General features: G+C 52.6%; 1 protein-coding gene across 3 annotated transcripts in view; it reads right to left on the bottom strand.

The window, feature by feature from the left end:
- ZFHX3 (zinc finger homeobox 3) overlaps positions 1 to 13,490 on the bottom strand; it is a 147,116-nt gene that overhangs the window by 27,859 nt on the left and 105,767 nt on the right. For 2 of the 3 annotated variants that reach the window (XM_068411653.1, XM_068411654.1), the window contains exon 5: positions 5,296 to 5,403. In XM_068411653.1, the coding sequence (XP_068267754.1) occupies positions 5,296 to 5,403 (108 nt within the window). The remainder of the gene's footprint in view (positions 1 to 5,295; positions 5,404 to 13,490) is intronic. The other variant, XM_068411655.1, reaches the window with a different exon arrangement.

Genomic DNA, 13,490 nt, shown 5'->3' with positions numbered 1-13,490 from the left:
GAGCCCGGCCCAGCCAGGCCAGGACGACCAGGGCCTCCCCAGGGCCGCAGCTCGGGGCAGAGCCCATGGCCAGCTCCAGCTTGCGGGCAGAGCCTGGGCAGGATCCCACCGCCTGCCCCGGGAAGGGCCGACAGGCCTTCGGCATCCTCCCAGAGCCACGGCGGGGCCATCTCCGCCCTTCGCCCCCTTGGAGACCAGAAACCCGGCACCTGCGGACGCTGCCCGGGAGCCAGGAGTGTGCCCGCCCTGAGCGCGGCCTGCCTGGCGAGCTGGGCACGGAGCCTCCCGGCCCGGCTCTTTTCCTGGCCTTGAGCTGGCGCCCGGGAGCCTTTTGTGCTCCGTAGGTCCCCAGCGAAAGCACAATTCCAGCGAGCTCTCCTGCCCCTTCTCCCAGGTCTCCCTCCCGCAGCAGCCAGGGCCTAGCGCAGCTCCATCGCCCGCCATCCCTGTCCTCCTGGCCTGCTCCGGCCCTGGCCCGCACCCTGCCCGCAGAACACCCGCCATTCAGCGCTCAGCTAACGCCGTATATTAACGAACCAGGAACAGGCGGCGGGGGAGGGCGGCCGAGGTTTCCGTCAGGATGTGCCTGACCTGTTTTTTTCAATTTCAGTAATTAGAAAGGCAGTGGGCCTGTAGGAATTATTCATAAACTGCAGGAGCTGTGCAGTATACATTTATGTTAAACATGTCAAATCCGATTGAAATCATGCCTGCCAGCACCATAGTCCATAAACACAGTTTTCTGCAACAATTTCCCAGCTCTCGGCAGCCCATTAATACCTCCTTTAATAGCAATCTACCACGGATTCGAATCAGGGACGCTCCATTGCACTAATTGCTCTGTGTTAGGTGAGCATCATGGATTTAAAAAAAAAAAAATCATTAAAAAAAATAAAAGCCCTTCAGGCTAGTCCTCTAGAAATATTTCATTTCAATCTATATTTTAAGTAGAGTTTGTTTCTTGTTTTTGTGGAAAAAAAAGATCTGATATTCTACATCTATACAACTGACAGTGCATTAAGAAAGTCTCTTTCATAGCTGGGTCAGTGCAGATGAAGTGCTTTTCTCTAGTCAGAAAATACATACAAGCCCCACCTCAAATCTCAGAAGTCTTGTACTGATCTACCCTGGTCTGATTCAGGCTTTAGCTGGAAATCCACGTCTTGAATATTAATCATTTACATCCTGGCTTAAAGATGGAGTCAGGAATAGCCACAATTTCTCTCCTCCTTGCTGGTTTGCTTGTGATAAATCTCACGTTGGTCATGATGAGATAATTCCTGAAGCTCAGCCACCAAAGAGCATCTCCCAAGCCCAGCCCGGAGGTGGCCAGCTCCGGAGCAGGGAGGGAAGCCATCCGGGCAGGGGCGGCCCTGCGGCACCAAACGCGCTTGGAGCTGCTTGTTCCCACCACCGGGGAGAGGAGAGAGAGGCAGAGAACGGGTCCTGTCTAGGAACAGGAACATCAGCCCCTTTCTCTCCACGCGGCACTTTAGGAGCCATGTAGAAGCATCAGTGCTGCGAGGCACCGGAGCAGAGGCAGCGGGAGCACTGCTGAAAGCAGAGGCACTGCCGCATTCCAGAAAGCTTTTATGGGCCACAAAGTGTACGTGGAAATCAAGGTAAAAGGAATCCTTATTTGGGATGGAGTTCTCCACGTGTACGTTTTAATGGAAAGTATTACCTAAAAAGATGTTTCTCCTTAAGATTAGTCTGGTTTAAAATAAATTAAAACCTGAATCGATAAATTTATTTTGCAACTGAGACATTTTTACAGATCTACAGAGAGGTTCTTCCTTTTGGTGACACCACCGACACCAACTGCCACGTGTGCATGGACAGACCGTAGAGCAAACCACCCTGACTCACCGCTCACGCCTCTGTGCAAAGGCAGCTTGGGAGACGTACCCAACACTTCGTCAGAGAGCTCACAAATCTCTAAGAAAGTCAAAAAAAATAATCACCCAGCGCACAGCTAAGAAACTGAGGCAAAAAAGGTGAGTGAATTGCTAAGGAACGTAATGATCACATTGCAGCACGAACAGCAAACAGGTCTATCAGCCGCCGCTTCCACACACCGTGTGCTGGCTTTGAGCCCGCACTTCTTCCTCACCTATCTCCCACTTCCACAGAATCGCAGGGCTCGGAGGCACCTCCGCAGGTCAGCCGGTCCATCCAAAGCAGGATAAACTGTGCCTACTGCATTCCCAACTGCAGCTCGTCTAATCTTCTTGAAAGACCTCTGAGGCACCTTCCCAGAAAATCTACTCCAGTGCTTCACAAGCTGTTCTAGGAGATTTTTTTTTTAATTTATTATCTAACCTCAATCTTTCTCGCTTCGATTTAAGCCCATTACTTCTTGTTGTCTTTAACCTGAACACGGAGAAGAAAATATTTCCTTCCTTTCAGAAGCATTTCATGCACAAGAAGGCTTATCTTGTCCTCCCCTTTGGTCTTCTCCTTTTGCATCAAATATGACCGTTCATCCCATTTTCTCCTCACAGCTGACGCTATGCAGACCGTGCTCTCTTCTGCATCCTTCGTGCTGTTTGGGCTTTCAGAAATTGCTCCTCAACTTCCTTGACACCCCAAGCTCAGAAATAGACACAATCTTCCAGAGGAAGCTTTCCAGCACTGCAGAAACGCACCCATTCCAGAATATTTTCACCTACGCCATAATGCTTGAGCTTAGTTTTCAGACTGTCACGAAAAGCAGCGTCAAAGGTCTTACTAAGGAGAAGATATGAGACACTGACTGCAAACAAGACCTTCTTCACACAGAAGGAAAATGGGTCATGTTGACATGATCTGTTCTTGACAAATCCGTGTCGACTGTTACTCATCTCATTATCTTCCCGTCAGTACTTACAAACAGTTGTTTGGTCAATTCCCAGGAAAATCTGGGGCAAACGGAGCTGGCAGGTGTGTGGTTCCCCAGCCTCTCCTTTAGCCGATGATAAGCACCATGTCTGTCCCCTCGCGGTACCTCCCCTGTTTTCCCTAAGTTCACAAGTGACAGCAGCTAACAGGCCTGAGGATGCTTCAGCCACTTCCTCAGAACACCCAGGTACGAAGCAGCAGGTCACGGATGGGACAACATTTAGCCTAACTAAGCACTTCACAGCCTGCTCCTTCACAGCTGGAGGACGAGCTCTCCTGAAAGTGCCGCTGACACGGGCTGCTCTGGGCCCTCACGCAGTCGGTCTGTTCAGTGAAGACGAACGCAAAGAAGGCTTCATGCTCCTCAGCTTCCTTGACATCGGGGCTCACAGCCTTCCCACTGGGCTGAGCAGTGGGCCAGCTCTTTTCTTGCAGACTTCTCTTACAGCGAGTGAGGGCTTCCTTGATACGGCCCACTCCCCTCCCTGGTCACACCTCAATCTGTACCGGGGCGTTTTGATGCTCCTGTACATGCAGGCACTGCTCTTCTAGTTCCATAGCCATGTTCCTCCAGGGAGCTTGAAAGCAGAAACAACCCAACACCGAGGTGTGGTACCTGTTTGGCATATCCACTGTACACTGTGGATAACATTTTTTTTTGCTTTAGCGTTGTTACATGTTTGAAAGCAGGACCTGAACTCAACAACAGCACGTGCATACATCTTGCTAGGCTGTACCCTCCAGCCTTGCACTGGCTCTAGACAAGGCTCGTCCAGAGCTTATGTACATAATCTGCATATTCCTTTGTGTGGAAGAAGACCCAAGAAACTGTCCCTTTCTTATCTGCTGTTTAACTGACAAACACCAAAAATGGGTTAGGAATTTCACTGGAAGGATGAACAAATAAAGCCACCCAAATTTAGAGTTTCTGGATTGTAAAGGGTTTAAAAAGTAGGTTCATTTTTCCTTACATGTTTTAACATTTAAAAATAATCTTTTCACATAGATCAGCTTTTGTAAGTGCTTCAGGTTTGGACAAAGGGCCCTACTTACCCTTTAAGAGATTTAGTAAATATACAATACGTACATCATTCTGTGGCACTTCATGAAGCGTGTTCTTGCTTAGGATCACACATTCCCACACAAGAAGGGACTAAAAATCACCTACAGCCAAGTAAAATCTGCATCTCTGGGTTGAAGAATGGGTTCGTGATGGGGAACGAGGTACAGAGCACCTCAGTGAGTGCCGTCTAGACCGAGAACATGAGCTTTGACAAGCATTAAAGCACAGCTTACTTTCTTTACCAGTTTGGACACATCTCCCAACGGTCGAGATTAAAGCTATATTGAGGTGAAAGACCATGTTTCATCCTTTTGAAGACTGTGTAAGCTGAAATACCTCTTTGGCTGTGGCTCACTAAGAGGCACCCACAAACATGGCAGGAGAAGGCTGCCTGGAAGAAGAGTCTCTATGCAGACCAAGAGAGGCATCTTACCAAGCAACCGTAACTCTGCAAACCGACAGGGATACTGTGCAGAAACAGAAATAGGGAGTCAGAACTGCTCTGTCCTGGGCCAAAGAAAATGAATTCTGCCTCCAGTACCTCCACTTCCACACCTATACTGATGGGGTCAGCAAGGGCCAGCAAAGGAGGGGAATGGTCCTCTCCAGAGGAGGACAATCTTGTGGCTGCCTTCTGCTCAAAGGTAGAATATTTAAAAGATTCCTCCCACTCACCTCTGCAAGACAGCAACCATCTTCTGGGAAAGACAGAGTAACCTAATACCTTCATAATTAACCCATCTAAGGATTCTGCAAAGAGAAACCTTTCAGATTCTACTGCAACAACGTAAGTATTGTGCATCTGCATTTCCCTTTCAGGACGTCGTGGCTCCAGCAGAAAGTGAGCAGTTCAGAGAGCACAAGCACAGGGTCTGCCTCTCTACTCTGCCTTTCTGCGTCAAAACCTTGCCACCAGAGCCAGGACCACGACGAAATAGCAGGCTAACAGTCTCTCAAGCCTTAACAACATCGGGTGGGGTTTCATGATATGCCCAATCCACGCTAAGTGCTGACTGCTGCCAGCAGGTGCAGTCCCCTTCTCCTTCCTCCCCTCCTGGCTGCCGATTCCCGCTGCCTGGGTCAGGCCCAGCACCGCCGAGCACAGGGGAGCTACAACCTGCTGCCCCAGCGCGAGCCCAGGGCTGGGAGTGGGGATGCATGGGCGACCACGGCTCAAACTAGACAAGTGTGTCACGAAGCTCCACACAAAGACTTCACAGAGGGCAACACTCAGGTCATGCTGACAGTGCTGTGTGGCACGGTCATTTAAGGAAAGAACTGTGCAGACCACTGCTCTGCAAATTCCCACTTTCCATCCCTGGATTTAAAGCAAAAGGAGGACCAAAACCCACCTGTCCATTTACTCTGGTCCTTGTCACCTCCACTCTCTTGCTCCTTGGCAGGCTCTTCAGCATCACCGGCTGTTTCATTGGGCCCTTCCACATCTTCAATGGATTCTTCTGAAACAAGAGAGCAGAAAGCGTAACATAAAAATTGAAGTCAAAACAGAAGAGCAAGTAACTGCCATTGAGCAACAGCCAACGCTGAAGCACAAGTGTTGAGCGGGAGATACCAACGTCACCCAGCGTTCTCCCGACGACCACCTTGTAGCTGGTTGAGAGAAACTACAGAGGAAAACAGTGAGAGATGAAGGCACAATGAAGGATCTCGCCTACTTCTACCACTTATAGCTACTGATGGTCGCTGCGGTGAAACCTGCAGTAAAACATTTGCCGGCCATGAGAAAGCTCTACCCAACCACGCCATGGATTAGAGCAGCGTCAGGGGCTGACAGGAGCCTCCAGCACCTTCGGCCTCAGCATTCCTCCTCATCCCCATCTCAAGCCCTCTGGACCGAACAGCACCGCGTAGCACTGACCCTGGTCACCGAGACCCCCAAGTTCACCACCACTCACTTCTGCTCAAAGCAAGGAGCAGCACTGTCTCCTGCGGACATGGCCCTGACACCAGGCACGGGAGGAAGCTGCGGAGGGGGCTCGTTCTCATCCCAGTCACAGGGAGACTGAGCACACCAGCAGCATCATACAGGTGCAACAGCACAAAGGAGAAAACCTGCTCAGTGAAGCGCTGAAAGCTCAGAACAAAACACCCGGTGCCACCGCCCCACCCGTTAACCCAGGCACCGGCGTGCCAAGGCCGGCGGCACGGAGCGTGTCGACACGGCGCAGCGCAGCTCCACGCCGAGGCACCCTCCTCAGGTGGGATACTGGGGGCGAGACAGCTCCAGCTGCCAGACCTCTTACTCCAGGGTCTAACAGCTACATTATCATCTAATACCTTGGGTATTTATGTATAGGGTGTGCAGCTCGACAGCTACCATGTAATTGACGGGGGCACATCAACACTGGGAAGAAAGGGCGCTTTTAAGCCATTATATCCTCTTTTAGGCAGGATATTTCATAATTTTAACTTGCATTATCTGGTCATGGTAAATCCTCGGCTATCCTGAGGTTTTTATCTGAACTACCTAACCAGTTAAAGCACACCCCCCCATCTTCCCCCTCACAAAGACAGGGCTAGAAATCAGGATTAAAAATATATATTAGGAGACTGCAGATACTCAGCAGTGCCCTCTGAGAATGTGACAACTTAAATCAGGGAGGACCTTGTAAAAGCATCCAGAGATCAGCACTGATACGAAGTGGAAGCTCTGTGATTTATACTCTACCCCTCTGTCACTCTTTTAAAAGCTGGAAACTCTTGAGAGCTGCAGGGATCCCAGTGGGGGTCTTCTGGGAAAACAGGACCCCAGAGCAAGAGGCGTGACGGGTGGCACGGCTGGGCACAGGCACCCAACGCGTGGGAAGACACAAACTACTGATGCAAGGCTGGGATGAGCCGTCTGCCTTGCGAGACGAGTGGGCAAGCTTGCTGGAGAGAAGGGCTGTGAACTCAGCGCCTGGATTCACGTTTCAGAAATTAAAATTCCATTTTTTTTTTCCACTCTGTGGAAAAACCCAACAAACCGCCCCCCTCAGCCCAACCCAACCACCCTGCTGCCTTCAAAAGGCTGCCATGCAGGGCGAGAGCGCTGCTCTTCAACTGAGGCAGCTGGCAGAGAGAGCAGATTTTAGCTGGTTTTATTAAAAACCTTCATTAAGGGTTTCCATTATTTTATTCAAATCTTCATTTTAACCTCTCTGGACAGCCAGCTCTCTCTGCCGGCTCCGGCGCTCCCCTGGGGCCGGCTCCCTGCGGGCTGACCGAGCGGCAGAGGTGGGAGGGGAGCCGGGCCCCACCGCCCCACAGCCCCCTGCCCCACAGCCCCACTGCTCACTGCCCCACAGCCCCCTGCCCCACAGCCCGGCCGAACAAAGGGCTCCCGGCGCGGCGTCACTCCCGGCTGCGACCCGGAGGTGTCAGCACCGGCACGGGAGGCAGGGACGGGCGAGCCGCCGGGCCCAGCCGCTGTCTGGGCTCCAACCTGAGCATGTGGAAATGATACACGTCTTCAAGTGCACTGTCTGGTTCGAGGGGAATAAAATAGGACATTCATAAGCAGTTACACCATCTGTCTTTATACCATCATCATCATCAAGGGAAAAAATAGCTCTTTAAAATGGATGAAAGCCCAGGCTGACAGTAACCGGAAAAATGTGAGCTATGAATACCAATAACGGTAGAAAATGATTAAAAATAAGGCTACAAAGAGCAAATCCTCCTGCCCCGCTGGGCCTGCAGCTCCTCGTGCCCACAGGCGCAGCCCATCCTGCCGACGCCAGCCCCGGCCGAGCCCCCGGCAGACCCTCACACCAAGCATCCACCGAGCCCCCCGCAGACCCTCACACCAAGCACCCACCAAGCCCCGGTACTGGAAACTGCATCTCTCCGAGGACCAGATCTGCCTCCTTGGCTCAAACACCTCTGTGCTGGGCCAGCGGGCTGCAAAAAGCCCCTGCATGCTTCAAACCCTTCTCCTCCCCGCTCGGGTCCAAGCTGATTTTTTCTGAGGAGTGTTTTTTTAAAGCAGGATGGGAAGGGAGCAGAGTACAAGACACATCGGCCCAGAGAAGCTCCAAATCACCCAGGAAAGCCCCTTACTCGGCTCCTCGCTCCCGGGGCCTTTGCTGGGGACAATCTTCCTGCTCCTCTCCCGACACACCCTGGGAGCTCCCTGCACCCACGGACCCCGGGGACGCAGCCGCTGGCGCGGAGATCTGGGGAAGGGGAAGCGTTAACTCCCGGCTGCCTCGTGATCCTCTTCCAGCAGACTTTTTTGGAAGGCTGGATGCAACTCCGCTCACTACACTCAGCCCAACTTGTCTTGCAGCTGCCTGTGTTTAAGGCGACCTCAGGGATGGTCAGGAGAGCGTCCTCAGCCGCACCACTACACGCACTCAGCTGGCTACGTGCACTGCAGAGGGCTCTGAACCGCTGAGAACCAGCCTCCAGCACCGCACACAGGGCACGGGCGTGTGGTCTGACCCAGCTTCTAACGAGGAGATCCCCCAACACTGGAAACAAAACGCAGCGGAGCTCCCGCTCCCAAAAGACGTGCCCCCGCACTCCGATGGCAGCTCTGCAGCTGCTGAGTCGCCGTGGCAGCTCCAAGGCACGATGGCAGGTCTGGGTAGCAAACGCACGCATGACCAGCACCCAACCATCTATCCTCCTGCACGTCGTTGGGGCATCCTTCTGAGAGGCCGCCGGCAAGGCCAGTGTCACATCTGGCAGGGAAAGGTCTGCTTTTCTCCTCAGTCAGCGGCACACGCAACAGGAGCTTCTGAGCTTCCATTTTCCTTGTCTGCAAACCCTGGTGCCACGTTGTTCCCTTGCTGTGTTCGAGCAGAGCTGACCACCGTCTTCTGCTTAACATCCGAAGGGCCCCACAGGACAGCCCTGCAGCTCGTGACCAGCTCCCAAAGGCCGTGGTCAGCACGATGCAGGGGATTTGTTCCCAAACCGCCGTGACCCTTTCGCTACTGTCTGACCGTACCTCCCTGAGGTCGTACACGCTGCCAGGACTCGATCACCCATCAGCTTGACTGCGTTATCCTTAAGAAGACTGATAAAAACTCCACCCGTCGTTTTGTAGTTACAAAGGTACTCAGCTTACAACCGTCCATCCGCAGCAGTGTCCCCGTCGGAGCTGGTACGCAGAGGGTGAGAGGTCCCTGCGGTGTTTCAGCTGTACGCTGGGAGTCTGCCAGTCGAGGGCTCTGGCCAGGAGAGCGTGGCGGGGCACTGACCCCAGGGCTGCGGGGTCAGCCACAGAGGATGCTTTGTGAGAGGCCACGGGGTTGACTCCGGGCCCGGGAAGCTGAACGGGGGCTCTGGAAGGCCAGGGATGCTATTGCAGCCCATGCCCAGAGGACGCAGGCGCTAGACTGGTGTCTTTGGTTTCCAGAAACTCCAACCACACAGGATTTACAAGCTCCATCCTCTGCGGGAGCTCGCCAGGGCAGGGGCAGGAGCTGCTGCTGTGGGATTTGCAGGGAGGTGATCGTGTCCCATCGAAACACAACACAACCTGCCCATGGGTCCCCGTGCGGGAGGGCCATCCTCAAAGCCACGATGCTTCATTAATAAATTTTTTTAGAGGAATTTTCCAGCTGCCGGGGTCCAGGTCAATACCAAGAGGAGCAAGCGTAACTGTGGGGCACCTGGAGTCCAAGGAGCCTGCTCTGCCATCGTGCGAAGTCGGCCCCGTGCAAAATCCTAGGAAAAGTCTTTTCTTCCTTCATGAATAAATCATTTTAGACAGTGGCATTTCCTTTTAATTTAAAATTAAAACATTCACTATGGGGAAGGGGGGAAGAGAGGGAGAAGAGTCTAGAAAATCAGGAGTTTCTGACATCTGCAGATACCAGGGAATCTCTGACTCAGTTACACGCTGAAAACGCCTGAATCCCTGCACGCCGTCGCACAGAACCACGCCGCCGCGTTCCTGCCCCTCTCGAAACCCAGAAAGTTTGAGTGTTGGAGAAGTCAGTAAATCCCGACTGGATCCAGGCCAGCTTGAGCAGCCCAAGGCCTCTCACCTCTCCTTCTCTCAGCTGGATTTTCCTTAACAAACCCAGATCGCTTATCCGAGGGGATAAGGGGCATTTCAGGGGTGGCGGAAATGTAGGGATGTAAGAGCAAGAGCGTGCGCTTGCCTCCCCACCCTCCGGCAGGCTCGAGAGCTGAGAAACATTAGCTGTCATGAACCACAATCAAATCAGGTTTGAAATATTTAGCAGTGGCTTGGAAAATGCGGTGGTGCAGCTCTGACAGGCGAGATGTGCAGACACCCATTTTCCATTATAATGGAAATATCAAGCCTGTTCTGAATATGTATAACCTAGAAAAATGTATTGATTTTTCATTCGGCATTAAAAAAAATGAAATACCCTGCAGCTGTCAAAAGCCTTTTGTTAAAAGCTCATCTTTCCTGGAATGAGGTTTACCAGAAACAAGTTTTAATTGTACACAGGGTCTCTCCTCTGAAACAAAAAGAATCCCTGATGCTCCCTTCTTCAGGATAAGTAGCCAAAACAGCCCGTAGGAAGACAGGATTGAGACCTGGCTGACTCCCGCAAGCTGGCGCTGCCAGGAGAGGTGACAGCGATGGCCTGTGTGCAGTCGGCTGCACGTGCACAGACACACGAGCAGGGGCAGCTTCCCCCGCCGACGCCGCGGCCACGCCACCGGCCTGCGGTCCAGCGTGCATCCAAACTTCAACTGCTTTAAACTAGCTTAAACGTGAGGTCCCAGGGCCCTGGGAGGAGACGTGCCGTGGTCTGGGTCCTTACGACACAGGAGGGGCTGCAGGTGGTCCACGGTGGGTTGATGCCCTCCCGGACCCTGGGAAGCCCACGAGGAGCTCAGCTGCCCCCGCGCTGTGCCAGGGCCACCGGGCACGCTCGGGGGCTGCTCTCCTCCCAACAGCGGCGGTTGTTCAGCTGTCCCCAAAGCTGCGCCCACACGGGATTATGACGCTGACTCAGAAAGGGCCGCTCATCCCCAGCTCACCCCGGCGGGGAAGGGGCATGGGGAGGGTGGTCCCACCCCACACCATGCCCACGGGCCAGCGGCACTCGGCTCTGGCAGGAGAGCCAACGCAGGGGCACGCAAAGCTTCCCAGGCCAGGGCAGCAAACGGGTTTGTCTTTTGTTTTTTTCTCCCCCACGTGCATTTCTGAACGCTCGCTCTGCTGGGGATGTGCCAGCGCCCAGGGCTGCAGGTGAGCAGCCACGTGTGCTGCTGAAGCCCTTGGTGCCCCCAAAGGAGGCACCCCGCGCTGCCCGCCCTTCACCCCGCTGAAACCTGAGAGAGCAGCCTCGAACAGCGCTGTGGAAGAGGAGAAGCTGGCACGGGTCAGGTCACAGAGCAACACCCTGGAAACAATTCCACTGTGTGTTTGTGATCAGCCCAACAGGAAAAAAATGTTTTCCACCTCTCCCTGACTTGCAGACTATTTGCATTTGAAGATGAGACAATCCATGCACATGGAAACGTAGGTAAATCCATTTTCAGAGAGGTTTTTGCCATCTTGTGTTTCTCACCCAGCTCAAGCTCGTCTGGGTCACGTCTCCTGAGGTAACCTTGGCTACCAGGCAGTCACTGCCCTTGCAGCTCGCATTCAGGATGCGTAGATATGCACAAATACACTCTGTTCTACCTCCTAACTGGATTATTCTACATAAACCTGTTTATTCCCATTGTTTTCCTGAAAGGAAATGCAGGGCTACAAGCAGTGAAAAGAAAGCACCAGGCACCGGTTATGAGAGCGATGCCACGGAGCTCCAGCCCTGGTGCAAAAGCTGGTGGGGAGCCCTATCATCTGACAAAAGGCTGCAGAAAAACAATAACAATCCTACACGTACCTTGGGTTAATGACACTTATTCCCAAGATGGCCCACTTCCAGAGCGTGGCCAGAGCACATCTGTGCCGCTGCTTTCATTGACAAAAAAGAACCGCTGGCTGTGAACGTGCCCCCGGCCGATAAAGCCATCCTCGGCTGCCTATCTGCTCAAGGCAGGGGAAGTTTATCTGGCCTTTGTGCAGCTGACTATAGAGGCAAGTGTTCAGATAAACAAACCACGAAAGTCAACAGCAAAAGAACCGTTTGTGAACTTTTAGCTGCTATTCCTTTGCCTTCTCCTCCAAAGAAAAAACTCAGAGTTTTTGGCCAGCTTCCCTGGACAGACCTGACAACCCTACAGCCAGGGCTCGGGTTATCCCTCCGACGAGCTGCTTGCTCAACAGAAATGAGATGACCCTCTGCCAGACGTTAGCATCTTTTCCTCTTAAATATGAACGCTTTCACTAATACCAGTTATTATTTTTGCATTCAGTCACTTGATCTGATTTGCCAGCTCCTGCCCGAGGCCCCACACGGCTGAGAGGTGCCCGCGGTCGGGGGCAGGACTGATAAAATCACAAAACCTTTGGCGTTGTGCTGTTGGTAACAAAATGTAGCAGCACCAGGAAAGAGAATAACGTTATCAAAACCAGGTAATTAGAAGAACAACCAATTTCTGTCTTAAAAAAAATAGAAGCCAGTGGAAGTGAAACCTGCCACCGTCTTTTTTAAAGAAAGAGAAGAGTAGGACACCAAGCAGAAAGTCGATCCTCCTCCGGAGGATGCTGGTATCTCCACACAAAGAGACACAAGTCCAAGAACCCTTCCCTGGGACGGCACCGACTTCGCCCTCTCCCTGGGAACAAGGCTGTCCAGGGAACAAGGCTGTCCATTTTTTTTTGTAAACTGGGCTAAATTTTAAGTCAATGGAACCCAAGAGGGATTTGCCCCCTTGAATTTCAGCAGAACTAGAAAGGTTGCTGTTATTTTCACACATGAAATGTTAAAAAAAAGGCAAATTCCTTGAGCATGTTTGTAGTGGAGCGTGATGTGATTGTGTTGTCATTTATGGGAAATAATCGCAAGCCCATCTCTCCCTTTCTCCCCATTTTCCAGTCCAAATAACCATGAAAAATTACACTTCAATGTCAGGAGGACAACAAAGGAGGGGCTTTCTCCTGCGGCTTGACGGCTTTTCAGCACCCCCCCTTCTCTGGACAAAAACTACCTTCAATTCTATTTCATTTTAAACGTGATCTAACAAATGCATCTTGACAAGTTCCTTTCTTTTTTTCTTTTAAACAGTATTTTGCACAGTTTAACCTAGCTCCAAACCGGAATCAGCCGGCAAGGAGACTCATGCAAAAACACAAACACGGATCCCACAGCAAAACAAAAGCAGCCCCATCTCCAGGTCTGCCGGAGAGGACAGCGCGGTCTCCAGCGCAGGGATCTGCGGGAGGAGGTTGGGAGACAAAGGGACCGGCGGGAGGACGGGGCTGGAGGGGACGGGGTGGCAGAGGTGACAAGGCAGGAGCGCAGCAGAGGCTGGTTTTTAGGGCGCGACAGGAGCTCGCCGACGGTGCCGACCTGCCCCGGGCTCCCTGCGAGCCCCGCGGTGCAGCATCACCTGGGCCAGGCTCCGCCGCGGCTTCGGTGGCACAAGCACGTGTTTCCAGCGAGGCCAAGACACTTCAGGAAATTCACATTCCACCTTTCAGAAAATGTCCCTGCGCCAT

This window comes from Nyctibius grandis, chromosome 12, assembly GCF_013368605.1.
Source record: "Nyctibius grandis isolate bNycGra1 chromosome 12, bNycGra1.pri, whole genome shotgun sequence".
Taxonomy (NCBI): Eukaryota; Metazoa; Chordata; class Aves; order Nyctibiiformes; family Nyctibiidae; genus Nyctibius; species Nyctibius grandis.
The sequence above is the reverse complement of the archived record's forward strand: the minus strand, read 5'-3'. Positions and strand labels throughout refer to the sequence as shown.